This window comes from Callithrix jacchus, chromosome 9, assembly GCF_049354715.1.
Source record: "Callithrix jacchus isolate 240 chromosome 9, calJac240_pri, whole genome shotgun sequence".
Lineage (NCBI taxonomy): Eukaryota > Metazoa > Chordata > Mammalia > Primates > Cebidae > Callithrix > Callithrix jacchus.
Window position 1 is genome coordinate 62,454,554 of NC_133510.1, and position 25,405 is coordinate 62,479,958.

The following is a 25,405-nucleotide window of genomic DNA, read 5'->3' on the forward strand; positions in this document are numbered from 1 at the left end:
GTCAGCTGTGTTGCTCAGCTGTCTACTTTCCTCCAGCCCTGTCATTTCAGCCCTGACACCAACGCAAGAGGCTAGGAGGTCTACAAATAGCGTCTGGGTAGCTGGTGTGAACACAGAGGGTACTGGGGGGGCTTAGCCCCCAAGGAAGAGGACTGGTTTTTCCCCAGCACCACCATCAAGGCCTCGGGGTTCCCAACTTCCTCTACATTCTGTGGACTGACTGATTTAGGGAATCCCAAACGTAAGTTACCTCTTCATCCTCTTTCCATTTCCACAGCTGCTCACCCCAGCTGCCCTGGCCAGTAATCTATTTAACTTCTTCATTTCTCTCCTTGTTGTGAATCATCTGGGTTTTAGGAGTCAAATTATTATTCTACTCTAGGATGAGTTAGGATTGGAGGGTGGGGTAAGGGTGGGGGTGGGGTGAAGGGAATGGAGTAGTAAGGGAAGGAAAGGCTCATATTACCCTGAAAACTTAAAATAGCTGAGCCCTGAAGCAGGCTGGGACAGCACTAGGCACAGTGCCCCCAGGGCTCAAGAAAGAAGTAGGGGAGGACAAATCTCCAGTCCATCCTTCCTTGTGCACACACAAGGACACCCATTAAACCTCTTGAAGAGAGGAGATCTGGGAAGGTATGCATCACATACCTGTTGCCCACAGGTTCCCAGGAGAAACAAAGTACCTATAAGAAAATAACGTAAATCATTCAGCAGTGAACACTGTGTAAGGGCTGTAAACTCTGGGGTCACCCCTCAGGATGGAAGGATAAGTATCAGTTTGAGGAACTAACTGGGGACTTCCGTTTGTTGGGCTTTTTTGTTTTTCTTTTTTTTTTTTTTTTTTTTTGAGACAGAGTCTTGCTCTAGAACCACGCTGGAGTGCAGTGGCGCAATCCTGGCTCACTGCAACCTTCGCCTCCCAGGTTCAAGCAATTCTCCTTCCTCAACCTCTCAAGTAGCTGGGATTACAGGTGTCTGCCACCATACTCGGCTCATTTTTTAATATTTAGTAGAGATGGGGTTTCACCATGTTGGCCAGGCTGGTCTCAAACTCCTGACCCCTAGTGATCCACCCATCTCAGCCTCCCAAAGTGCTGGGATTACAGGTGTGAGCCACCACGCCCAGCCATGTTGGGCTTTTTTCTAGACCTCCATGAAATCTATCTGTTAATAAACACTGCCAAAGGATTTGTATTTGGCCTGGAGCAGTGCCTCATGCCTGGAATCTCAACCCTTTGGGAGGCTGAAATGGAAGAACTGCTTGAGCTAGTTCAGGACCAGCCTAGGCAACAAAGCAAGGCCCTGCTTCTACAAAAAATAAAAAAGTAGCCAGGTAGTATACACTTTGTAGTCCCAGCTACTCAGGAAGCTGAGGTAGGGGGATCGCTTCAGCCTGGGAGATCAAGACTGCAGTGAGCCGTGATCACACCACTGCACTCCAACCTGGGTGACAGAGTGAGACCTCATTGCAAAAAAAAAAAAAAAAAAAATATATATATATATATATATATGAAACCACATTTCTCCAAAAGCCTCCCCTTTGAGGACCACCCTACTGCAAGGGACAGAAATAAGAGAGAGAAGAATGAAAGGGATTAGATTTCATAGTGGGGTCCAACCTCTTGCAGGATGACAGAAAAGGAGGTGCTGGAGTCCCCTAAACCCTCCTTCCCCGCAGAGACTCGGCAAAGTGGGGTGAGTCTGGGCCTCTGACCACTGGGTGTGGGGAGCGGGAAGCCATTATAGCTGAAGAGTGCTTAAATTGATCACATTTGTGTATGACTCATTTTTTGCTGGCCACCTGCAGCCCCCCTAATCCTAGGGTACATTCCTTACCCCTAACTAGAAAACTGTCTAGTTTGCTCTAGTGCCCCTGTACTCTAGAGAGGGTGACAAGTCCTTTTAACACTGGGTTTCCTTCACTCCCTCCCTCAGCTACAGCGGCTGAAGCAATTACTCAGGAAGGGGTCTACAGGGACAAAAGACATGGAACTTCCCCCAGAGCCCCAGGCCAATGGGGAGGCAGTGGGAGCTGGGGGTGGGCCCATCTACTACATCTATGAGGAAGAGGAGGAGGAAGAAGAGGAGGAGGAGGAGCCACCCCCAGAACCTCCTAAGCTTGTCAACGATAAGCCCCACAAATTCAAAGATCACTTCTTCAAGAAGCCAAAGTTCTGTGATGTCTGTGCCCGGATGATTGTTCGTGAGTCATGAAGGGAAGTGAAGAGAGTATGATGTTGAAGGCAGGGGTTGGGGGAGAGGGTATAGGAGAGGAGTATTTGTAGCAGACGGGCTGCGGCTAGAGTTGCTGTAAGGCAGTGCTATTAGAGATTGTGAGAGTAGGGTCCTAGACAGAAAAGGGAACCTAAGTGTAGCAGCAGTGGTACAAAGGGAAAGGGCAACCTGGAACCTTATCTGAATTTTCTCCCCCTCTCCCAAGTCAATAACAAGTTTGGGCTTCGCTGTAAGAACTGCAAAACCAACATCCATGAACACTGTCAGTCCTATGTGGAAATGCAGAGATGCTTTGGCAAGATCGTGAGTAGGCTCCGGGGAACAAGGTGTAGAAAGGTGGGGCCGTATCACCAGCTACCCCTTGCTGGTCCCTCCTCCATCCCATTCATTTCTCTTTTTCTTTCTTAGCCCATCTCTTTTTCTGAGAAAGGATGACCACTTATGAGAGAGATGGGCTTCTAGCCTACCTTGCTACCTCTAATGATTCCTCCTATTCCACCCTACAGCCACCTGGTTTCCGTCGGGCCTATAGTTCCCCACTCTACAGCAATCAGCAGTATGCTTGTGTCAAAGATCTCTGTAAGTGCCCTTTATGGAACATGAGGGAATGGGCAAGCCTACAGATGGTTTCATGCCATCTCTTTTTTTTTTTTTTTTAAGTGAACAGCTCCTTGCTATAAGTGTCATGCCATCTCTAGCTTTGGAAGCCAAATTCTGAAACAGAAACTTTCTATTTCCCATCATTCTCCCTCAACCTAATATTTTTATATTTATTTGGATCCAGAGGCCATATCCCCATTTTACAGCAGAGGGAGATAGGATTTAGTTGCAGCTACATCAGTTAGCAAGCGGTAGAGCCAAGACTGGAATCTCCAGTTGCTAGCTTCAAAATCTGTGCTCTTCATGTGCAAAATCATTTCTAAGCAAGAACAAGGATTCTAGACTGTCCTCATCCTTACTACAGAGTCATACCAGACTCGGGGCAAAGCCCAAAGGCTGTGGACACCCTGGGCAGGTTCATAATTTGGCAACCTTAAAAGCATATTCATTGACAATTTGCTCAACATTTATTTGGAGGAGAGGCTTAACTCTGAGGAGCATGGGTGAAAAAGAAGAACCTGTTGGTGGTAGCTCCTCAGCTTAGACATGCCATTCAGCAGTGCAAAAGTCAGCAGTTAAGAGGCCATTCTGCTTAGAAGGAGAATAGTGATTCTGAGCATGTCTCAACCCCAAGCAACCAAAGTTCTCTTTCCAACGTCACATAATGCTCTGCCTGGAAGGAGTTCTGATAAATACTTTTCTCCCTCACATTATCAGTGATGTTTTTAGAGCCCTTTATAGATTGGTGACCTAGGTATTGCCCAGCAGACCCTTCCCTAATCTTCCCCTGTGGCACCCCCACTCCCACACACATCTGCTCAATCCCACCCCTTCCTTAAGAGATCTTTCTCTGTCTCCCCAATAATGTCTTCTTTCTCCTCCCATTCCATTAGCTGCTGCCAGTCGCAATGACCCTGTGTTTGAAACCCTGCGCACTGGGGTGATCATGGCAAACAAGGAACGGAAGAAAGGACAGGCAGATAAGAAAAATGTGAGCACTGTACCTCCCCATTGAGGTCCCTCCCAGAGAATCCACAGAGCAGGTCATTTTTCCATTTGGAAACCTGACAGAAGCAATGGATCATCTTCCCCTAAAATTGCACATAACCCGGCCGGGCACAGTGGCTCATGCCTATAATCCCAGCACTTTGGGAGGCCAAGGCAGGCAGATCACAAGGTCAGGAGATTGAGATCATCCTGGCCAATGTGATGAAACCCTGTCTCTATTAAAAATACAAAAGTGTAGCCAAACATGGTGGTGTGTGCCTGTAATCCCAGCTACTCGGGAGGCTGAGGCAGGAGAATCACATGAACCTGGGAGGCGGAGGTTGCAGTGAGCTGAGATCATGTCACTGCACTCCAGCCTGGGTAACAGAGTGAGACTCTATCTCAAAACAAAAAGCCAGGTGCAGTGGCTCACGCCTGTAATCCCAGCACTTTGGGAAGCCGAGGCGGGCAGATTACCTGAGGTCAGGAGTTTGAAACCAGTCTGGCCAACATGGTGAAACCTTGTCTCTACTAAAAATACAAAAATTAGGCATGGTGTCACCCGCCTGTAATCCCCGCTACTTGGGAGGCTGAGGCAGGAGAATTGCTTGAGCCCAGGAGATGGAGGTTGCAGTGAGCCAAGATCATGCCACCACCCTAGCCTGGTCAACAGAGCAAGACTCTGTCTCAAAAAAAAAAAATAATAATAATAGCATATAACCCAACAGACACACTTTAGCATGCATTTTAGAGGGTTTCAGGACCTGCTGCAGCTCACTCCAGGCCTCTGGTTAAGAACTCCAGCCATAGATTATATTTTCTCAGCTCCCTTCTGAAATTGTCAGATTAGCCACCACAACCATCTGAGGGCTAGGCCCAAGGTCCTTGGTATTGCTGGGTAATGGAGGCAAGAGCTGTGCTTTTGGATGTAGGGAAGAGAACTTTTCATACCAAGTAACTGGAGAATTCTAGAGCCATGCAAGGGTACATGAAGATCATCATCTGGTTTGACCCATTCATTTTACAGATGATAAAACTGAGGCACAAATCTACTGGCCAAGAGAAGCCTCATTTCCTTATGCAATAGGGTTACTAGGTTGGTAATGCCATAGACTTGCGTTCAGTTCAGCAAGGAATTTGTTAGAATATTCTTCTATCTTTCTGGACAACCAGGGTGGACTGGTATGGATGACGGTTACAGCTAGATGGACTCCTAAAATTGAGTGGCATTACCCAGAGTCCAGGTTCTTTCAGGAGTATACAGCTAGAGGGAGATTTCTGATGCCTTATAACATGATTTAGATATAATCAAGATACAAATTGTATATTCATCCTGGGTGCGGTGGCTCACGCCTGTAATCCCAGCACTTTGGGAGGCCGAGGTGGGCGGATTATCTGAGGTTAATCATGAAACCCCATCTTGGCCGGGCGCAGTGGCTCACACCTGTGATCCCAGCACTTTGGGAGGCCAAGGCGGGCGCATCACGAGGTCAAGAGATTGAGACCATCCTGGCCATGGTGAAACCCCGTCTCTACTAAAAATACAAAAATTAGCTGGGCGTGGTGGCACGCGCCTGTGGTCCCAGCTACTCGGGAGGCTGAGGCGGAAGAATCACTTGAACCCAGGTGGAGGTTGCAGTGAACCGAGATTGCGCCACTGCACTCCAGCCTGGCGCAAGAGTAAGACTCTGTCTCAAAAAAAAAGAAAAGAAAAGAAACCCCATCTTACTAAAAATACAAAAAAACTTAGCTGGGCTTGGTGGCACTTGCCTGTAATCCCAGCTATTTGAAGGCTGAGGCAGGAGATTCACTTGAACCTGGGAGGCGGAGGTTGCAGTGAGCTGAGATCCAGCCTTGGAGACAAAGCGAGACCCTGTCTCCAAAAAAAAAAAAAAAAAAGGAAGAAAGAAAGAAGAGAAAAATGTACATATTTGTTCTTTATCAAAAAAACTGCAAAAAACAGAACTAGAAATCTAGGCTCAGAGTTGTTGATATGGAGGTTAGGCACAGGATAAGGAATTTCTATGGAGTGAATTATGACTTATAAGGCACTAGCAGTGTGATTTGGCTGCCTCCAGAAGGGCTAACATATTCTTGGGTTATATATATATATATATATATATATTTTTTTGTGACAGAGTCTCGCTCTCTCGCCCAGGCTGGAGTGCCGTGGCACAATGCAATTTTAGCATTCAATTTTAGAGGGTTTAGGGACCTGCTGCCGCTCCCCGTGTGCCTCTGGTTAAGAACTCCAGCCATAGATTGTTTTCTCAGCTCACTACAACCTCTGCCTCCTGGGTTCTCCTGCCTCAACCTCCTGAGTAGCTGGGATTACAGGTGCATGCTATCACACCCAGATAATTTTTTGTATTTTTAGTAGAGACGGGGTTTCACCATATTAGCCAGATGGTCTTGATCTCCTGACCTCGTGATCCACCCACCTCCGCCTCCCAAAGAGCTGGGATTACAGGTGTGAGCCACCACGCCCCGCCCCTGGGTTATATTCTAAGGGAATTATTATAAAAATTGTGCTATTATTTTTTTGAAGATGGAGTCTTGCTCTTGTTGCCCAGGCTGGAGTGCAATGGTATGGATCCAACTCACTGCAACCTCCCCCTCCTGGGTTCAAGCAAATCTCCTGCCTCAGCCTCCCGAGTACCTGGGATTACAGGCATGCACCGCCCGGCTAATTTTGTATTTTTAGTAGAAATGAGGTTTCTCCATGTTGGTCAGACTGTTCTTGAACTCCTAACCTCAGGTGATCCACCCCTGCCTTGGCCTCCCAAAGTGCTGGGGTTACAGGCGTGAGCCACCGCATCTGGCCATGCTGCTCATCTTTACTTACACACTGGAGTATTTTTAAAGGTTGACAGCATAGTCAAGGACCTGGAGTCTGGTAGTGAATTCCCTGTCATTTAGCTACATTCAAGCAGAATGTGGGTGACCCACCTGCCAGGATGTTTTAGAGGAAGGCAGGTGGCTAGACTAGCTATTTCCTCCAAGGCCTCTTCCAACCCTGAGATCCCATTATTCTATAGTTATCTGACCTGATTAGAGAGCGCTAGTGCATGGATTCCCAAGACAGTGTCTCCCTAACTCTGGTGCCCCCTCCAGCCTCTAGCAGCCATGATGGAGGAGGAGCCAGAGTCTGCCAGACCAGAGGAAGGCAAACCCCAGGATGGTGAGTGTCACCCACCTCCATCCAGAGATGGAGTAGGATCAGAGGCTCAGCTGTCGAACAGAGGGTGGAGGAGCAAAGGGCAGGCCAGCTTTGGATAGATGAGGCCCTTCCACAGAAGGGTAAAAGAGTAAGAACTGCCCTCCAGGAGACAGACAATTTGTTGGTGTTTCCTATCCCAGGAAACCCTGAAGGGGATAAGAAGGCTGAAAAGAAGACACCTGATGACAAAGTGAGAATCCTTCCTCCCTACAAGGACCCTGTCCTCTCCTCAACCCAGGTCTGACACCACCACTCATGGTCCAGCAGAAGCTCACTCTTTAACTCCTAGACTTCCCATCACCCTTGACCCACTCGCTCTATCACCTTGCACACCCACCAACAACCAAAAAACTCCTCTCAGTTCAGGGAACTAGAAGAGAGTTGGAGTGCAGAGTGTGTGGTGAATGCCCCTGCCTTGGAATCCTGCCCCTCAGTGTGGGGTAGAGGAGCCCAAGACTCATCATTCCCTTTCACCCCCAGCACAAGCATCCTGGCTTCCAGCAGTCTCATTACTTTGTGGCTCTCTATCGATTCAAAGCCCTGGAAAAGGACGATCTGGATTTCCCGTGAGAGGCCTTGGGGCAGGGGGCTGGTACTGTGGAGTGAAAGGGAAAGAGCTGGATTCCCCCAAGGAAAAGGGAGAGGGTGACTCAGGGCTTGGAGACTTGATCCAGGGTACAGGAGGGGACCTGCTATGTGAGTGAGGCCCTTCCCTTCCCCTCCCAGGCCGGGAGAGAAGATCACAGTCATTGATGACTCCAATGAAGAATGGTGGCGGGTGAGAGAAATGGCTAGGGCTAGGGTGGAGTGTGGGTTGAGTCCAGAACCCAAGATTGAGAGAGGACTCTCCCGACTATCTTCGCTAGGGGAAAATCGGGGAGAAGGTCGGATTTTTCCCTCCAAACTTCATCATTCGGGTTCGGGCTGGAGAACGTGTGCACCGCGTGACGAGATCCTTCGTGGGGAACCGAGAGATAGGGCAGATCACTCTTAAGAAGGACCAGGTAGGCTGTTGCCCCAGGTTAATGCCCCAGGCTAATCCAAGGCCTGAATGCCCCCTAGCCCACCACACTACTTGGAGAGCTTAACCATTAATGAGACTAGGGTAAGCCCCTGTAACCCCGGGCTCCCCTGCTGTCCTTTCCTACCGTTTCCTTTGATTCTTCTCCTACTTCTGATCCTTTAATCCTCTAGATAGTGGTACAGAAAGGAGACGAGGCTGGCGGCTATGTCAAGGTCTACACCGGCCGCAAGGTGGGGCTGTTTCCTACCGACTTTCTGGAGGAGATTTAGGCTTGCGGGCGCCCGCAGGCGGGAGACACCCACACCCATTCTGGGCGGGCCCAGTGGAATTTGGGGAGGGGGCGAAAGCAACAGGACTGCTGGGTAGATAGGAAGGCCTGCCTGAGCATGACAGGGCTTCTGGGAAGGGACTGGTTCTCGCCCCCTTCCCCAGCCTGGGGCCTCGGACACCTGCTGCCCAGAGCAGCCCGCACCTGAAACCTTTCGGGCCCCGCTTGCAAGAGCTGGAAGACAACGCATATCCACCAGGAGGAGCGAGGGACTTGGGGAGGAGGAGGGCAGGGGCGGGGGTGCGTGAACTGTCGAATGTTGCAAATTTATTAAAGTTTTGACAAAACGTAGAAAAGTTGTTCTTTAACTGGGGTTGAGAAGGCCTGCAGAGGGGTGGAGAATACCCCTCTGGATCATCCCTAACCCGAGATCCATCTGGGCTGAGGTTGACGGGAGGTGGGAAGACAGATGCAGCTGCCAGGCGAGGCCTCTGTTGTCAGTGAAGAAAGGGGAGCGCGGGACCCCCGCGCCCCAGAGGCTGGGAGCAGGATCTTGTAGTAGGGTAAGTCCCCCTTGTTCTTGGCGTTTTCGCCACGGGCAACCCCTTGCATTTCGGAATCTGGCTTGGAGCCCGAGCTAGGCCGCCAGGGGGCGATACAAGATCTCGGTTGGAGAGCGAGGGATGGGGAGGGGTGGAGGGTGGGTAAGGGGAGAGAACTGGAGACACCAAGCCCGAGACCCTGGGCCTGGGAGGGGGTGGGGTGCGTGCTGTCTCCATGGTAACACTTCCTCAAGTCCTCGGGGAACCGAGCTAGCGAGGCCAGGGGCCTAACCCTTCCCGTGCGGCCCCTGCCCTAACCCTTTCCGACAGGTACTGAGTGAGGACGCAGGGCAGACAGCTTCCTGGCTCTCACGAAGACACCCCTGCGGAGCGCCGTATGCAAATGTTATTATTTGCATATGCAAATATGCAAATATGCCGGCCCTGGTCAGGGCGGCAGGTGGCAAGGAGCAGGAAGGTGTGGGGAAGGGAGCAGAAGGAGAAGAGGAGTTTGGGGACCTGGGAGCGGACCCAGTGAGAGGCAGGCTGGGGTGATCACTGGAGTGGGACAGGCGGGGGGGGGGGGGGGGGAAGGAGGGCGGGGCGGGAGGTTCTTGAGCTCGATGGAGGGTGGGGGAGGGTCGGCTTGGCCAGCCAGGAACTCCTCTTCTCGTCTCCCCGTTGTCTGCCAGGACTGAGGTTGGCACCGCCTAGCAAGGTTGGCAGCGGGAGCCCGGGCACCATCTGCTGCTGGTGGGGGGAGGGCAGAGGCTCAGCTGGGCTGGAGAAGAGGAGGGCCTGGGACCGGTGCGCCCCCCCTTCTAGAAGGCTGAGGTGTGATGGGGGTAGGGAAGCACACTAGAAGACTCTGCAGAACCAGGTTCAGTTTTCTGCTCCCTTTGCCCTTGACGGTCCCGGATGCCTGAGGGGTGGAGGTGGTGTCATTAAAGAAGACCCCCCTTTAATCGCAATTGAGCTGGAACAGTAGATCACAGGCACACACACGCACACCAGCCACACACAAATCAAGCCTTCTGCACTCATCCTTCCTTGAAATCCACCTACCATGAATGTATGAGGGGAGGGTCCGAGAGGGTTCGGGTCGTCTCTATTCATCAAGGTCTGAGGTTCTCAAAACCAGAGCTCCCCCCACCCATGCTAAAGTAAAACCAATTTACTGGCTCATTGGGCGGCAATGCTGGTGTGCGGATGCCGAGAAGCAGGGAGAGCGGCTGTTCTCCCCCTACACTGGGGGGCGGCCCCCTCCCTAGCCTCACTGAGCCGGCAGCTGTCCCTAATTAGAGCGGCGGTTTAATTGGATTTATCAGCAGTTAATAGGAAATTAAGCAAAGGGCCCGAGAGAAGGGGGGCGGGAGGAGCGGGGAAACAAGCTGTGCTGAGCTCGAAGGAGGGATGCTGGGGTGCCAGGGGTGGGGACAAGTGGTCCATGGTCACACCCTCCCCTCTCAGTACTAATCCTGACTGTTAGCCTTGGCCCGTGGGTGGGCAGGAAAGCAGGTCCCCAGAAAGGGCTGTGGGAGTGACAGTGACCCTGTGTGAGCGCCCAACGCCCTCCATCCCCTTAAGCGGCGCCTGGGTGATGGATGATACTGCCGCACTCTGCAAAGGTCATAAGTCTGGGCCAAGGAGCAGACTGAATTGAAAATAGATCTGAGGAAGGCCAGTACTGGGGTGCAAGACACAACCCGCACCCCAACCTCCTTCACTGCCCACTCCACTCAAAACGCGCGCACACACACACACGCACACAGCGCTCCTTGAAGTCGGAATACGGGGGCAGCACGAGGGTAGGGTGGGGAGAAGGCAGGATACAGAGTGACCCTCTCTATAACCCCCACCAGCAGGCGTGTTGGGGATCCTAAGAATCTCCTGGTGCAGCTCCAACATTCGCTTTTTGCCCCCCCGCTTCCACAAACTGCCCGATTGGGGTCATTGGGGTTCATCGGGTCTGCTGCTCAGGGCCGGCCCAACATCAGCACCACCCGCCTTTAGGGGCCAGTCAAGGAAGCTTGCAGGCAGCTAAGCCTGGACGCATGGGCTTCCTAGTCACAGCCCCAGGCGCCTCCTGTCACCAAGACCTCATTATACTGCTAGGCTAACAAGGCCTGCTTCGGAGACCCTGAAGACCTCCCTGCCACATTTCACCCCGCAGAGCACAGATGGTAACTCTTGCATATGCTAAGGTGTGCCAGCCTGAGTGGGTGTGGGTGGTCTCTCCGTGCCGCTGGCAATTATGGGCACCTGTATCCCCAGAGTGTGGTCTGTGTGTGTCCACTTGTTTCTGGGTGTGTGTGGTGTGTCTACGTGAGCCCCAGGTGTGTCCAAATCTGTGCCGGGTGTGTGTCTGTTCCCCTGAGTCTATGTCTGTCAGGTTTGTCCACTTCCCGCTCCCCGGCTCCCATCTGGGCAATTTTGCCCGGTGCCTCCACGCGGGGGCGTTTCCGTGCATCTCCGCCTACAGGTTTCTATGTGTGAAAATCAGGAAGAGCCAGCGGGGAGTCTGTGTTGCTCTCGCGTCTCCGCCTGCAGGTATATGTGTCTCGGTGACAGTGCGTGGGCGTGTGCCTGGGTGTGAGCCGCGCGGCGGCGTGTATCCGAATGACAGTGTGACGCACGTGTGCGCGCGTGTGGGTGCACGCGCACGCTGGGATGAGTCTTCCGCCCCCCACTCCTTCCTTTCCCCATTCCTATTCCTCTCTTCTCTCCGGGTCGGCTCGGCTTCGCCGTCCGCATCATCTCCATCCATTATTGAAGAAACAGCCGCGTCCGCTCCAATCACATCAACACCCCCGCCCCCTCCCCGTTCCGCTCGCCCCTCAGCCCCTCTGGGTGCTGAGGAGAGGGAAAGCCAAGACGCGGTGGGGGCGCCGGGTGGGAATGGGCTTATGACCCTGTGCCTCAAGCCGGGCCAGGCGCCGGGATTCTGGGGTTCCCGGAGGAGAGCGCTTTGCATAAACAGATGGCGGGCTGTCTTTGTCTTGCTCGCTTGCTCACCGGCTCCGCTTCTGTCTGGCTGATGCAATCATGATCATCTCGGAGCCTCGGAACCCGGCGCCCTTAATAACGGCAGAGGGGGTCAGGGGCCCCAGGGCTCCCAAGCAGATGCTGGGCTCTGTGTCTTTTCTCCCGGGCGCCCCTCCACATCCCACAGCAGCAACGGGAAGGCCAACGCCACTCGGAGGTGACGGCAGGTGGAGGTGACCAGGAGGAGAACCCCGGGCAGTGCCCTGAGGTGTCCCCGGGCTGCCTCGTTGGACTGGTGCAGTCCCCAGAGGCAGCAACCCAGAGAATAGGAATATAGCTGGGGAATGGGGTAGGGGAGAGACAGAGACAGCGAGTCATTAGTAAAGAGAGACACAGTGAGATGGAGAGATGTGGAGGGAGGAAGCGAGACACAGAGAGACACAGAGAAACCGATGCAAAGGGACAAAGCCAGGTAGGGAAAGCAGCAAGAGGGAGAGCAGACACAGCCAGAATGCTAAGGAAGAGAGCGACGAACATACCCAGAGAGGGAGCAGGCAGACAGACCGCCCGAAGAGGCAGAAAGAAGGGCAGCCAGGGTCTAGGACAGGCCGGATCAGCGGGCAATCTCGAATCTCCAGCCCAGAAGCAGAGATGAAGCGCCCGCCTCCCCGGCCCCCAGGCATAAACCTGCCTGAACCCTGAGTGCCGACTGTGGCTGGCGAGGCAGGAGCTTCCGCGTCCCCTCTCAGCCCTCCGGTCCCATCTCACACCAGAAGAGTGGAGGCTGCGGGACCCACTGTCTTGGCGGCGGGAGTGGCGGAGTGACGGGCTGGGCGTGGACGGACGGACATTCGGGGCACCAACTTAGCGGCCCGAACGCCGGAGTGCAGGGTCCCCACTGCCCGACAGGGGGTGCCCAAGGCCTCTTCCCCGAGCTTGGGGGCCTCTCTTCCTCCAGGGGGCGCCCGTGCCCACGGCCCCAGCAACCCGTTCGATCCAGAGTCCCGCTGCCTTTTGACCCGCTGTGCAGCCAGCGAGCGGATTGGGATCCTGGTGCGGTTTAGCGCCCAGAGTCCTGTCCCAGAGGGATCCCTAATCTACGGCTAATGACTCCTGTAGTCCCCCACCCCGCTGGGCCAGTCCTCGTGGTGAGAAAGTGTGGCGAGCGAGAAGAGAACCCAAGGAGTCCTGTGTTCCAGATCGGCCCCAAGGGCCACGAGCCAGAAACAGGAACCAAAGATGGAAGGGGGCTTAGAAAGAAATAAGTCCACAAAGACAGGGACTAGAAGGTGAAGGGTCAAGGAGTGGTGGAGAGGCGGAGCAGAGGCCATAATGTAACGTTGCCGATCCGTGAGCGCGGAGGAGGCCCAAGGCCGGAAGAACAGCGGCGGCTCTGGAAAAAGCGAGCGACAGAGGTTATATGGGACCTGGCCGGGGTCACGGGAACTCAGACTAAGGGCACAAGGAGGCAGGAGAGGGCCCGTGAGCAAAGGCGCAAGGACCAGGCGCCCCTTCCGGCGTCCTGGCTTCCCAGCTGTGCCACAGAGAACCAGATGTGCAGCCCAGCTGTGCGACCGCTCGAGCTGGAGCTCTGGGATTGCTTTTTGGTCCCAGAGACTGGAGGGCTGGGGTGCGCCGATGACAGGACACGCCCTCCCTTCTGGGGCCCTGGAGGCGCGGGTTCTCTAGGAGGGCTGGGCTGCTGGAGACTCTGACATCTCGTCAGCCCGGCTCCCCCGCCCCACGCACACTTCGCAGCGAGTCTCTGTCTCTTTGTTCTCGCCGTGTCTCTGACACTTTATCTCATTATCCGCCTGAGGGAGGCGGAGAGCCCGGGACCCCGCAGCCTAATTACGACCGCGCTTGTCAGAGTAGGGGGTGGCGGAGGTAGCGGCGCGAAGGAAAGGGAGGGGGACCCCAGAAAGCGCCCTCTCCCTCCCTGTACCCCGAGGATCCCAGAGACCGGTGAACAGCTCGCTCCCGCCCGCGCCCTCCACAGCCGGGCTCTGGAGGGGGAGGTGCGGGTGCTCTGCCGGATCTGCTGCGAGCAGGGAGGGGTGATGGGGGTTAAAGTGGGAGTGGGGGTAGAGATTAGGCCTCGGCTCCTGCGTCCCCAAGATCCCAATTCCCCAGAGGCGGGGGACTTTGAGCCTCCCCACCCCAGCAGCACAGCACTCACCTGAGAAGGCTGAGGACAGGGAGAGAGTCGCTCGCAGTTTCGTCTCTGTTTTCTTCTCTTTCCTACCAGCATCTTACAGAGCTTTCCTGTTTCCCTCACTCCATTCCCTTCCTCTCCATCTCACAGCCAGAGGAAGAGGATGGCTTCCTTGGGCAGCTCCACCTTCACCCTACCCCAGGTAGGCAGAGCAAGCAAGTCTCTCAAGCCCTACTGCCCTGACTGTGGCAGAAGAAATAAACTGGCTTATTCTATCCTGATCCTGAGCCATGAATAAGACACACCTGGTTCTTCCAGCCTCCAACCTCGATTGCAGTCCAACCGCCACCTGGAGAAACACTCAGAACAAGTGGGGCTGGGGCAGCTTTATGGTGTCGGCCTGTCTCCCTCCTTACCCCACTACACTGTGGAGGGGACAGAACCAGGGTCCTCAGGACCCGCTCCTGGACGGCTCCAGGGGTGTCAGGGAAGTGCTGCACATGCCCTCGCTGGCCCTGGCTCCTCCTGGTCCCACCTGTGAACACTCCACACATGCATTTTGTTCAATGCCTGTCCCACAGCCATCCCTCCCCCACATGGGGTCCTATGCCAATAAGCCTTTCCCTCAGATACCCAAAGCCCCAAGAATGATGGCGTCCCTTGGGCCAGGTACAGGCATCTGGAGGAGAGAGTCAGAGAACAGAAACCTCCTGGCTTCCAGACAATTCCCCTCCAGGCTTTGGGCCTGGAATTGAGGAGAAAGTGAGCTAAGTGGGGGTGGGGCCAGGCTAAGTTGCTCTGGTCTGGGCTGATCCCTCCCCAGCTGGGGGCGGGACCCCAGAAGGAGGGAGAGGGCTGAGCCATTGGAGAGGACCAGACACTGGAAAAGCGACATGGCAGGAGCCAGTCTTGGGGCCCGCTTGTACCGGCAGATCAAAAGACATCCGGGGGTGAGTTCAGTCCTCAGAACCTCTGATCCTAACTCCTAATTCTCCTGCTGCCCCACCCTCCAAATCCTCCAGTGCCTTGCCTTATGCCCAGGTCCCTCAGCGCTCCTAATCCTCTCCCAAGATTGCCTCAGTCTCTCTCCAAAATGTCCCTGTGTTCCACAAATCTACTACCTTGGACAGGATCACTGTAGGGTGAGGGAGACCATGCCAGGAAATATGGTTGTAGGAGGTTCCAGGTCCCCTCTCCCACAAGGGAGGGAGCACCAGACTCCAGGTGGGGTTGGGATGGGCGGAAAAGCTTGTAAAGGGTGACTGTGAACTTCGGGGAGAGGGCTGACCCCAAAAGTGCTCTCCATGTTCCCTGCAGCTCATCCCGATGATCGGCTTCATCTGCCTGGGCATGGGCAGCGCTGGGCTCTACTTGCTTCGACTTGCCCTGAAAAGCCCCGATGTCTGGTAAAGGGCGGGCTTGGGATGCTCTCAGGGGGCCTGGGCGAGGCAAGATAGGGTGGGAAGGCGTTCACCTCTCAGGAATGGTGGGAATAGGTGGTCCTAGTGGGGATCCCCCGACCTGCTGCATGGCCCTCCAACTGTACCGACCAGCATCTCAGGGCTGGAACCCATTGCTGACCTGGGAGACCCCCACATCCCCTCCAGCCTACCTGGCTGCTCACTCCTCGGCTTGGGCCCCCCTGAACTATGGAACCCTCGCCTCTCCTGGCCTGGTTACCATGACAACACTGCTCAGCAGTGGCGGGCTCCTGCTTTTGGGTCCAAGTCGGTGCCAGAACACTGAGGGTTTGGCCAAGTGAGCTGCTGGGGATGGCATTGGGGATTTCAGGGTGGTGCGGAGATTTCACACCCAGCCCTCGGAGGGGGTCCAGAAGTGAAAGGTGCACCCACCCAAGGCTTTACAATTCCAGGCACACTGCCAGAAACCCAGCCCCGTGGGATCTCTGCCTGATGGGGTTAACCTAGGGTGGCAGGTAGCAAATGGGAGTCCCTGGGTCTCATTGTCAGTTTGTCACCCAGCCCCATGCTGACAATGGTGACAGGCTTGTCTCACTTGACAGCACCCACTAATATGACCCTTCCCTGTCAGTCTCTGGGAAATGGGCCCCCCAGGGCAGGAATTGGGGGTACTGGGGTGGTGCCAGAGCCTCCAGCTGGAGCTTGGGGTTCAAATTGGGTTACAGAGTCCTGGGTCTCAGGGAGGAGACCCTAACCCTCTCTCCTCCTCCCGCTCCACAGCTGGGACAGAAAGAACAACCCGGAGCCCTGGAACCGTCTGAGCCCCAATGACCAATACAAGGTACCTCTTGATGGCTCCAGGGTTGCCCCCATCCTCTTATCTCCTGGTCTTGAGACCCACAACTCCCTACTAGAAGCAAAGGGAGGCTTGGGGCACTCAGTGCAACCCCCTTTCCTTCTCCTTAGTTCTTCGCAGTTACCACTGACTATAAGAACCTGAAGAAGGACCGGCCAGACTTCTAAGCCAGGCTGGGCAGCCAGTGCCATGCAAACCACGGACAGCTAGCCCACCCACTTCTATTCCTCCCCCAGACCCCTCCCAACAAACATCAAGGCGTCGGTCCGGCCACCCTGTCCTGTCCGGCTCCTGGTTACACAGGCCGGGTTCCCACGAAGAGGGGAGGCTGCTCCACCCCTACTCTCCTCCCCGACTCCCAGCAGCCGGAAGCACCTCTGACCCTCCGCTTTAGTCCCACATGGGGGAGGGGGACGAAGGCAGCGCCAGGAGGGGTCGACGAAAAAAACCCAAGCCAGCCCCTCTGCGGTCCTATGGGGCCTCGAAGGGTGTGGCACAGGCTACGTGTTGAGCGTGGTCTACGTGAGCCAACAACAAGCAGGGGCCTCTGAGTGCCAAGCGACGTGGCGAGGTCCGCGTTAGCTCAGGCTCTGGGAGCCAGCCCAGGGGCGGCGCTGCCCAGCTTGGGCTGGTCCAGGGCCTGCCCAGGCTGAGGCACCTTTGTCTCCTGAGGCAAAGCACACTCCTCCCCTGCCCAAGCCTCCCACCAACATATAGTACCCCCTCTAGCCCCACACCTGGGCCTCCCCCTGCCGTTCCCCTCCCTTGCTCCCTTCTGTCCCCAGGGATCAAACAGAAGCAGCCGTGGGCAAAATACAATTTCATTTAACAAATTGAATTTGCTGCGGCTGCTAATCACGTCTGGTGTTGGCTCTGATCAGAGACAGAGAGGAGGCTGCAGCCCCTGGGGTCTTTGCGGTGGATGTGGTGGGAGGGAGAGGTGTACACAGTGAGGGAGACAAATGACTGTTTGGCCCAGGGAACCCCACCCACAGTAATGGAAACTCAGGGCAGGTTGGCATTTTATTAGATAAAAACAGGAAGGAGAGTGCCCACCCACTCCTGCCTGCCACTGGCTCAGAAGGGCACTCCCTAACTTCCCCAAGAAAGAGCACAAGTCTCTGACACTGTGATCATGACAGGGTTCCAGCAGAAAGCACCTGGGCCCTCCTAAGTCTTGTTACCAAAAAAGGAAAAAGAAAAAATCTTCTCAGCTACAAATTCTGGGAAAGGGACTACACCTGGCTCTTGCCCTAAGTGAGAGGTCTTTCCTCCCACACCAGAAAATAGAAAGGCTTTCTATTTCACTGGCCTAGGTGTGGGGAGGGATAGTAACTTCCAGTCTGTGGGCCTCATTTCCCAGGTGCCTTCAACGCTCATCAAAACCAGGCATGGGGAAGGCCCTGGCAAACTGCTCCACCCGTTGCCTGAGGTCAGCCAGACGCTGACTTGTTTCTGAGTCTTTGAGCAGGAAGGATTTGAAATCCTGGAGCTTGGCTAGAGAGAGAGGGTGAGAAAACAAGTGGTCAGAGCTCCGGGGAAGGCAGTGAGATTGGCTGGGGGAAACAGCAGACAGTGCGTGGGACTGGCTGGCCCAGCGGGGCCTTCTTGCCACTCACCAGTCTTGCTCTTCACATCTAAGCCAATGTTGACCCCTTCATCTATAAAGTCCACAACTCTCCGGAAGTCATCCTCACGGAACTGTCGGGAAGTCAAGGCTGGGGCCCCTGGAAAGAGGCACAAGAGGAGGGATGAGCATAGCCCAAGGTTACCTGGCAGGCATCCAGCATGGGAGCCCGTTCCCCCTACTTGAATCCCAGGTCTCACCAAGCCGCAGGCCCCCCGGTGTGATGGCACTTCGGTCTCCAGGACAGGTGTTTTTGTTGGCAGTGATGGATACAAGCTCCAGCACCCGCTCAGCACGAGCTCCATCCAGGCCTTTGGGCCGCAGGTCCACCAGCACCAGGTGGTTGTCAGTACCACCTAAGGCGGGTAAGAAATGGGGAGTGGTGAGTCCTGGGCCTTTGCCTGAAGCTATAGAGGCCCTCACCCATCCCCTGCTGGCTCACCTGATACTAGTGAGTAGCCTCGCTGTAGCAGGGCATCCGCCATGGCCCGAGCATTCTTCAGAACCTGCAGGGAGTACTCTCGGAACATGGGGGTGCAGGCCTGGAGATGAGATAGTAGCAGCTGTGAGCCCAGACGTGGACCCAAGCCCTGCACTGCCCTCTTGTCCCTGTACTCTCAGCATAGCTCTGGGACCCCAGCCTTGATCCCTTCCATCTGCCCCAGCATCAGTTAGCAAGATGCAGGGTTTAAGCCTCCAGGCCACTGCTCCCCACACCCCACAGGGACAGGATGCCCAACCTGCTTTAGGGCCACAGCTACTGCAGCAATGGCATGATTGTGGGGCCCCCCCTGCAGGGATGGGAACACGGCAAAGTTGATTCGGTCCTCAAATGTGTAAGGGATCTCCCGGCCAGTCTTGGGGTCCACAGCTTTCACCCCCTTCCGGTAGAAGATGAGTCCTGATCTGTGTGAGAGAGGTGGGTGGTCAGAATCTAAGCCAAAAAGAAGGACAAGGGACAGAAAAGGCAGAGGAAGCTGGCGGACCTAGGCCCTGAGGGTTCATTTCATATGGGCTTGGTACACTGGATTCCAATGGTAGACGGAATCAGCCCCTCAATCCCATCCCCAAATTCCTTGCCAGGGCATGGCCACCATGGGCAAGAGAAGGAGAACTGTCACAGACTGGGCAGGAGTCTTCAGGGCTGCAGGTGGGAAAGAATTTCTTTCAGGTCCAGGCCAACAGTGCCCCAGGAATAGGCCAGAAGGCAGGAAAGGCAATGCCTGACCCCAGGGAGCCTGACCTGGCCCCTCGAAGAGTCTTGTGAGTAGTTGTGGTGACGACGTCCGCATGCTTGAAAGGCGACGGAATCACCTTGGCAGCCACCAGGCCACTGATGTGGGCCATGTCTGCCAGCAGGTGTGCTTTGACCTCGTCACATACCTGGGCAGGTAGAGAGGCAAGGGCTCAGCCTGAGGAGAGCCCGGACAGGCCTGCCCAAGGCTGCCCTCCTCCTACACCTCCTCACCACCCCTGGGGAGGTGCCCAGTCTCCAGCCTCCCACCAACCTCTCTCATGCGGGCATAGTCAATGAGACGAGCATAGGCACTGGTGCCAGCTATGATGAGCCGCGGTCGGAAAAGTCGAGCCGTCAGTGCCAGCTGGTCATAGTCAATGAGGCCAGTCTTGGGCTGGACAGACAGACAAAGAGCTAAAGCCCCGAGAAGGAAGCAGGGCAGCTCACTCTCCTCCTTGACCCTAAGGATGGCCCAGGGCTTCAGTCCCTCAGCCTCTCCAGGAGAGGACCACCACCAGGGCCGAGAGCCCCTCCCCACACTCTAGAGCACTCACGTTGAGCTTATAGGGCATAGACTCGAAGAAGATGGACGTGGCTGAAATCCGCTTGACGTCAGACATGTAGCCATGGGTGAGACTGGGAAGTAAAGGGAAGTAAGGAGGCCTGGGTGGAAGGAACCCCAGACTTAACTGCTCCCTTCAACTTCACAGTTCTCTGTTTCCAGAACACTGGGCCTAGCACACACCGCCTCACTGCTCTGTCCACTCTGTGGTGGGCACTGTACCTGGGATCTTATCTTTCTTATCCACTGTGACATGCAGGACAAGGCCTGTTCCATCAGTATAGTCCACAGTAGGTATTCAATAAATAACTCCTTTCCCACACAATCCTGCCCACCAAGCCCATCAGCCAGCCCATTCATACTCACTGGCCCCCATCAGGCAGGTCCAGCCCCATGATCCGGTCATGAGGTTGCAGAAGGGCTGTGTAGGCAGCCAGGTTGGCTGGGGACCCGGAGTAGGGCTGGACATTGACTCCCCACTGTGCAGGGTCCAGGTCAAAGGCTTCCAAGGCCCGGTGCTGGCACAGCAGCTCAATTTCATCCACCACCTCTGCTCCCCCGTAATATCTGCCATGGGAGAGGGGTAATGAGGGCACAGAGAAGGGACTCCCAACCAGCAGCAAAGGACTGGGAAGTTCACTCCTCAATGAACACTGGGAAGGTACAGGTGGGTTCCCCCACTGGGAGCACCATCCCTGACACTTGCCCTCCAGCCCTCACCTCTTGCCAGGGTAACCCTCCGAGTACTTGTTGTTCAGACAGGACCCCAGGGCCTCCAGCGCAGCTCGGCTGCAGAAGTTCTGGGGTGGTGGGGGGCAATGTCAGAAGGTATTGAGCCCCTTCCCCTGGACTCCCACAGTCCCTCCCTGCCAGAGCCAGAGCTGAAATCGGGAGTACTCCCTGCAGAAATTTCCAATCACTCAGCACCAGGCCTGGGGCAAAGCCAAAGGCAGCATTTTTCAGAAACACAGCTGCCATGAGAGGTGGCCCCTCCAGGCTACCTACCCACTCAAACTTGTGCTTCTAGGCTCCTCTTTCCTCGTGGAAGGAAGGGGAAGATCAGATGAGACTGTAGGAACCCTGGAAGCTCCCCTAATGCCCCAACCCCGTAAATTAGACTTGCCCCGCCTTTGCTTCAGAGAGATAAGAAAGGAGAATAAAGCCCAAAGAAAAGTCCTGAGTGTGAAAGGTGTTCTGGAGAAATATCTGTTAAGGTAACTTCATTACTTCCTGTACCCATGGTGGCCCAACCCCTGCCCATCTCCCCAGGTCCCACCTCTGAGGCAATGAGCTCCAGGCCTCGACACTGCCTGTCCTTTTCCCTCCGCAGCAGCTCCCACATCTCAGGGTCACTGTCCAACAGGCTCTCCTGGCCTGTCCAGCCCCTGTTTGCTTCCCCAGTCTGAGTCTGGGCTGCCTTGCTGTGCTGAGCCCGAATGGCCATCCTGACCAGCTGCCCACATCTCTGCAGAGGCTGGAGGCAGGAAAAGTCAGGGTGAAATCACAACAGTCCAGACAGATCGTCTCCTGACGACCACCCTCACTCATGCTTGTAAGGCCACACCGAGGAGCCAGTTGTCCAGCCAGCCTGTTTCACTTCTCACTATCCCCACCTCCACCTTCAAAAGCCAGTTCTAGAGCCAGGCTTGAGATCAATGTCCAGGAGGTGGTTCTGATTTGTTCCATTCACTGCACTGCATCTCAGAAATCTCCCACCACCTCACTCCATGAACCACTCTGCAAAGCTTGTCCTCGAGAAGCCTATGTCTCCCCAACTCCAGAGAGAGCCACTGAGATTCCAGAACCTTCCCACCCACCGGAACAAGGGGGTCTTCCAGCAGGGCAGCATAAACATACCCTAGTCAGTGGGGTGGGGGGCAGGGGGAGATAGAGTTGGCAAGGGCTGAAGCCGCAGGCTGTAGAGCAATGGAGGTGGGAGGGTACACCTTTAGCAGTCCTTGGGGAAGAGTTATGTGGGAGGGGTAGGGGTGGGGGTCTGCCCGAAAGGAAGCCAATACCCTGTCCCCTTATTTAGCCCCCTACCCCTTCCACCTCCTTCCAGCCCTCACTGCCGCAGGACCCCTGCCTGATGCAAGCAGTAGGGCTCGGTTGCATCATCTGCAGGGCTCAGAGCTGGCCGGAAAGGCTCAGCTTGTGAGGCCAGGCCGAGAACTCCGCTCATTCGCCAGCACGGGGTCCTCGGGGCATCCGGCGCTGTCCTTTCCCCTAATGCCACGTGAAATGCGCGGTCACCAGGCCCTGGGGCGTCTGATCGCCAGAATGAGGACGGGTTCGCAGTTCACTCCACGCGTGCCCAGGGGTCTTGGGGATTCCCTAGTTACACGTCCGCTCCCTGAGGCCCCAGTCCACGTGCGTGGACAAGCCAAGAGAACCCGAGTTTGTGACTAGGAACTAAGGTAGGAGAAGAGCTTCCTTTCCACTGGTTACCTAGCATCTGGAGCCCCATTCTTACCCGAGCCACCCAGAGCAAAGAGAAGTACAACATCGCAACTCGGGAGTCGCAGGAGATCCAGCCACCAACTCCGGTCTAGGGCAGCAAGCTGTCGGAAGAAGACCGATCGGAGAACGCATGCGCGAGAAGAGCGCGCTGAGAAGCCAAAGCTAAAGGGAGGGAACCTACGCATGTGTAGTGGTGGCCCTTTTGTGGCCTTATGGGAATTGTAGTTCTTCCCACCTTTTTCTCTATGAATCCCGTCTGTAGCCCCAGGTTTAGAGGTCTATGCCTGAAAAACAAACAAACAAAAAACAGTCTAGTGCCGCCTTCTCTCCTAACTGTCCTGAAGCTTTTCAGGGTTTGTTTTCCCTCTGTCCATTTTCAAGACAAATGTTGATTGGGTGCCTACTGTATATCTAGCTAGCTTTGTTAGACTCTAGGAGATCTGGACTCCCACACAAAATAGCGTGCTATGGAGCACTGGAAAACACCATGGTTTAGAAGGGTCAGAGGCTTGACTTCAAGTTCCAGCTCTGGGATTAGCACATTAGCCTATGTGGGCTTCAGTTTCCTCCTTGGTAAAGCCACAAGAAAATACTGTGTGGTGGGGATTCAATGAGGCTTTTCCTGTGAACCTGCGCTGTGATGGATTGTCCTTCCCTCTTCCTCTGGCCCACAGACCTGCCTCCTCCAAGATATCTCCTCTTTCTCCTCAGACATCTGGGAGCAGAGGGAGGCGCCCCTCCTGTTGTTCACTTATCACATTTTGTCACCTGTGCACCTCTTGATGTCTCAGCAGTCAGTGGGCTCTCCTTTTTTCCCCAGGGCTATAGATCCTTGGGACTAGAAGGGATCTTCGTTTTAGCCTGACTTCATCTGGATGAAACTCTTGGGATTAGGACTCATTGACTCCTCCAGGAAGAAGTTTCCAAACCTGGGTTGGAAAATATATAAATATGAGTGTTGAGTCTGTCTTCAGAGGTTCTAATTCAATGGATCTCAAAGAGTAGACACTTGCCCACCTATGCTGCCACACAAACCTCTCCTCAGTGGTTCTGATAAGCCAACTTGTTTTTATTATTATTATTATTTAAAAAATGCTTTTAGCTGGGCATGGTGGCTCATGCCTGTAATCTCAGCACTTTGGGAGGCTGAGGGAGGAGGATCTCTTGAGGCCAGGATTTCTAAACCGCCTGGTCAATATAGTGAGACCCCATCTCTACAAAATAAAAATTTTTTATAATCCCAGCACTTTGGGAGGCCGAGGCGGGTGGATCACGAGGTCAAGAGTTCAAGACCATCCTGGTCAACAAGGTGAAACCCCATCTCTACTAAAAATACAAAAATTAGCTGGGCATGGTGGTGCGTGCCTGTAGTCCCTGCTACTCGGGAGGCTGAGGCAGGAGAATTGCTTGAACCCAGAAGGCGGAGGTTGAGCTGAGCCAAGATCGTGCCATTGCACTCCAGTCTGGGCAACAACAGCGAAACTCCGTCTCAGAAAAAAAAATTTTTTTTTTAATTAGCTAGGCATGGTGGTATGGGCATGCAATCCTGGCTACTGGGAAGGTTGAGGCAGGAGGGTCAACCCGGGAGTTCAAGGTGAGCCATGGTCAAGCCTCTGCACTCCAGCCTGAGGAAGAGAGTTGAGACTGTCTCAAAAAAAAATTTTTTTTTGAGACGGATTCTTGCTTTGTTACCCAGGCTGGAGTGCAGTGGCATGATCTTGGCTCATGGCAACTTCTGCCTCCCGGATTCAAGCAATTCTCCTGCCTCAGCCTTCCGAGTAGCTGGGACTACAGGCACACGCCACCACGCCCAGCTAATTTTTGTATTTTTAGTAGAGACGAGGTTTCACCGTGTTGGCCAGGATGGTCTTGATCTCTTGACCTCATGATCTGCCTGCCTTAGCCTCCCAAAGTACTGGGATTACAGGTGTGAGCTGCCATGCCTGGCCAAAAAAAAAAAAAAAATGTTTTTTAAAGGCTAGCGAAGTGAAGTAGTGGGAGTGAAGGAGGAACAAAGAAACCTATAACTGGTTGTGATCAATTAGTTGTAAACATCACTGCACTTGGACAGACTGATAACCAGTGGTTTTGAGAATCATTGCCTTATGTAGCAATGTTATTCATTCAACAGACATATTGAGCTCTTACTCTATGCCAGGCATGCCATACCCCTGGAGATATATGAAGAGCTCACTGGCTGCTGGGATACCACGAGGTGAACAGGTAACAAAATGTGACAATGACAAGCAGGGGCACCTTACCCTGCTCTCAGATGTCCAGATGTATGAGGTAGAGGAGGAGGAGGAAGAGGAGGAGATGCCTTGGAGAAGGCAGAGGAAGAGGGGATAAGAATCCATCACAGCAAATGTTCACAAGAAAAGCCTCATTGAATCCCCACCACACACTATTTACTGTGGCTATACAAGTGAAGAAACTAAGGCCCAGATGGGCTAATTTGCTAATTCCAGCCATTCCCACCTGGGTCTCATACCAGGCCTTAGAAATGCCCCCTTAGCTGGACCCTCCTTCCCCGCCACTCTAGGCTCGGCTTTTCTCAGGTGTTTCCAGCAATAAGCCTGGTGTTAGGAGACTTCTGGGTTCTTCTGCTTTTGGCCAGTCTCGGCTCCAGAACCATTCCCCATCTCCCTGCTCTCTTCAGTTGACCCTGTTATTCCTCCATCCAGCCAGCCAGCAGATATTTATTTTCTGCTTACTGACTTTTCCCAGATATGTCTGGGTCAGACCCGGTTTCTGACTCAGTTTCAGGCTGCAGCCAGTGGGCAAGCCCCTGGGGAACACTGCCCTCCCAGTGGACATTCTGACCCTGGACTCAAGACAAAGATGAGGAGTTTCTCGGTGCCTCAGCTTGTCCGCACCCCCTCCCTCCTCGAGCTAGGGGTCCCTAGGGGAGGGGGGCGGCTGTGCTGAGAACCGCTAATGAAGCCGCAGCCAATTAACGCCCAGGCCAGGGTTGGGGGCGGATAAAATTAGCAGCCTAGGCTGCAGGAAGACGCCGGAGGCAGGGGCTGGGGGAGGGTGGCCAGTTGGCTAAAGAGGGCTGGGTTTGCAGGCCGCAAGTAGCGGCGACGGGCCCCGCCTTCCAAACCCGCGCTGGTCCCTTCCCCCACCCCCTCATCCCAAAGCTCCCTCCCTCCCTCATCCGTCTGCAAACTCAGCGCCCACGAAATTAGGAAGGAAAAGGAAGATCGATGACTCCAGATGCTGT

At 54.5% G+C, this 25,405-nt stretch overlaps 3 protein-coding genes across 11 annotated transcripts; 2 read left to right on the forward strand and 1 right to left on the reverse strand.

Annotated features, from left to right (window-relative positions):
- Positions 1-48: 48 nt before the first annotated feature.
- On the forward strand, positions 49-8,690 carry STAC3 (SH3 and cysteine rich domain 3). 2 transcript variants are annotated; one of them, XM_035256340.3, is made up of 12 exons: positions 49-241; positions 1,629-1,695; positions 1,936-2,203; positions 2,441-2,538; positions 2,742-2,814; positions 3,729-3,826; positions 6,937-7,003; positions 7,183-7,232; positions 7,523-7,608; positions 7,769-7,820; positions 7,909-8,046; positions 8,237-8,690. In XM_035256340.3, the coding sequence occupies exons 2-12, from the start codon at positions 1,630-1,632 to the stop codon at positions 8,333-8,335; spliced, it is 1,095 nt and encodes a 364-aa protein (XP_035112231.1). In that variant the 5' UTR covers positions 49-241; position 1,629; the 3' UTR covers positions 8,336-8,690. The 2 variants fall into 2 exon arrangements, with proteins under 2 accessions (XP_035112231.1, XP_035112232.1); XM_035256341.3 differs by lacking the exons at positions 6,937-7,003; positions 7,523-7,608.
- Positions 8,691-12,859: 4,169 nt separating this feature from the next.
- On the forward strand, positions 12,860-17,126 carry COXFA4L2 (cytochrome c oxidase hypoxia associated subunit FA4L2). Of its 2 annotated transcripts, XM_054238378.2 has the most exons (5): positions 12,860-13,276; positions 14,167-14,218; positions 15,334-15,422; positions 16,218-16,278; positions 16,404-17,126. In XM_054238378.2, exons 2-5 carry the CDS (start codon positions 14,180-14,182, stop codon positions 16,458-16,460), a joined length of 246 nt encoding a protein of 81 aa, XP_054094353.1. In that variant the 5' UTR covers positions 12,860-13,276; positions 14,167-14,179; the 3' UTR covers positions 16,461-17,126. The 2 variants fall into 2 exon arrangements, with proteins under 2 accessions (XP_054094353.1, XP_002752687.1); XM_002752641.7 differs by lacking the exons at positions 12,860-13,276; positions 14,167-14,218 and adding an exon at positions 14,892-14,966.
- A 177-nt stretch (positions 17,127-17,303) lies between these two features.
- Positions 17,304-22,313, reverse strand: SHMT2 (serine hydroxymethyltransferase 2). Of its 7 annotated transcripts, XM_009004063.6 has the most exons (12): positions 22,193-22,293; positions 20,996-21,193; positions 20,440-20,519; positions 20,086-20,286; positions 19,712-19,793; positions 19,429-19,551; positions 19,164-19,303; positions 18,661-18,826; positions 18,363-18,462; positions 18,121-18,276; positions 17,913-18,020; positions 17,304-17,790 (listed from the first exon to the last, which is right to left on the reverse strand). In XM_009004063.6, exons 1-12 carry the CDS (start codon positions 22,223-22,225, stop codon positions 17,663-17,665), a joined length of 1,515 nt encoding a protein of 504 aa, XP_009002311.1. In that variant the 5' UTR covers positions 22,226-22,293; the 3' UTR covers positions 17,304-17,662. The 7 variants fall into 7 exon arrangements, with proteins under 7 accessions (XP_009002311.1, XP_009002310.1, XP_009002315.1 ...); XM_009004062.6 differs by lacking the exon at positions 20,440-20,519 and having other exon boundaries at positions 22,193-22,313; XM_009004067.5 differs by lacking the exon at positions 20,996-21,193.
- Between the last annotated feature and the right edge of the window lie 3,092 nt (positions 22,314-25,405).

Excerpts from the sequence above, each read along its gene's own strand:
- STAC3 (XM_035256340.3), top strand. The coding sequence starts at position 1,630 with ATGACAGAAAAGGAGGTGCTGGAGTCCCCTAAACCCTCCTTCCCCGCA. Across the intron at positions 2,539-2,741 it reads AGAGATGCTTTGGCAAGATC|CCACCTGGTTTCCGTCGGGC; the intron begins GTGAGTAGGCTC and ends TCCACCCTACAG. Across the intron at positions 7,821-7,908 it reads CCAATGAAGAATGGTGGCGG|GGGAAAATCGGGGAGAAGGT; the intron begins GTGAGAGAAATG and ends TATCTTCGCTAG.
- COXFA4L2 (XM_002752641.7), top strand. The coding sequence starts at position 14,910 with ATGGCAGGAGCCAGTCTTGGGGCCCGCTTGTACCGGCAGATCAAAAGA. Across the intron at positions 15,423-16,217 it reads CTGAAAAGCCCCGATGTCTG|CTGGGACAGAAAGAACAACC; the intron begins GTAAAGGGCGGG and ends CCCGCTCCACAG. Across the intron at positions 16,279-16,403 it reads GCCCCAATGACCAATACAAG|TTCTTCGCAGTTACCACTGA; the intron begins GTACCTCTTGAT and ends CCTTCTCCTTAG.
- SHMT2 (XM_009004062.6), bottom strand. The coding sequence starts at position 22,311 with ATGCGTTCTCCGATCGGTCTTCTTCCGACAGCTTGCTGCCCTAGACCG. Across the intron at positions 18,463-18,660 it reads TAGCTGTGGCCCTAAAGCAG|GCCTGCACCCCCATGTTCCG; the intron begins GTTGGGCATCCT and ends TCTCATCTCCAG. Across the intron at positions 17,791-17,912 it reads AGATGTGAAGAGCAAGACTG|CCAAGCTCCAGGATTTCAAA; the intron begins GTGAGTGGCAAG and ends CTCTCTCTCTAG.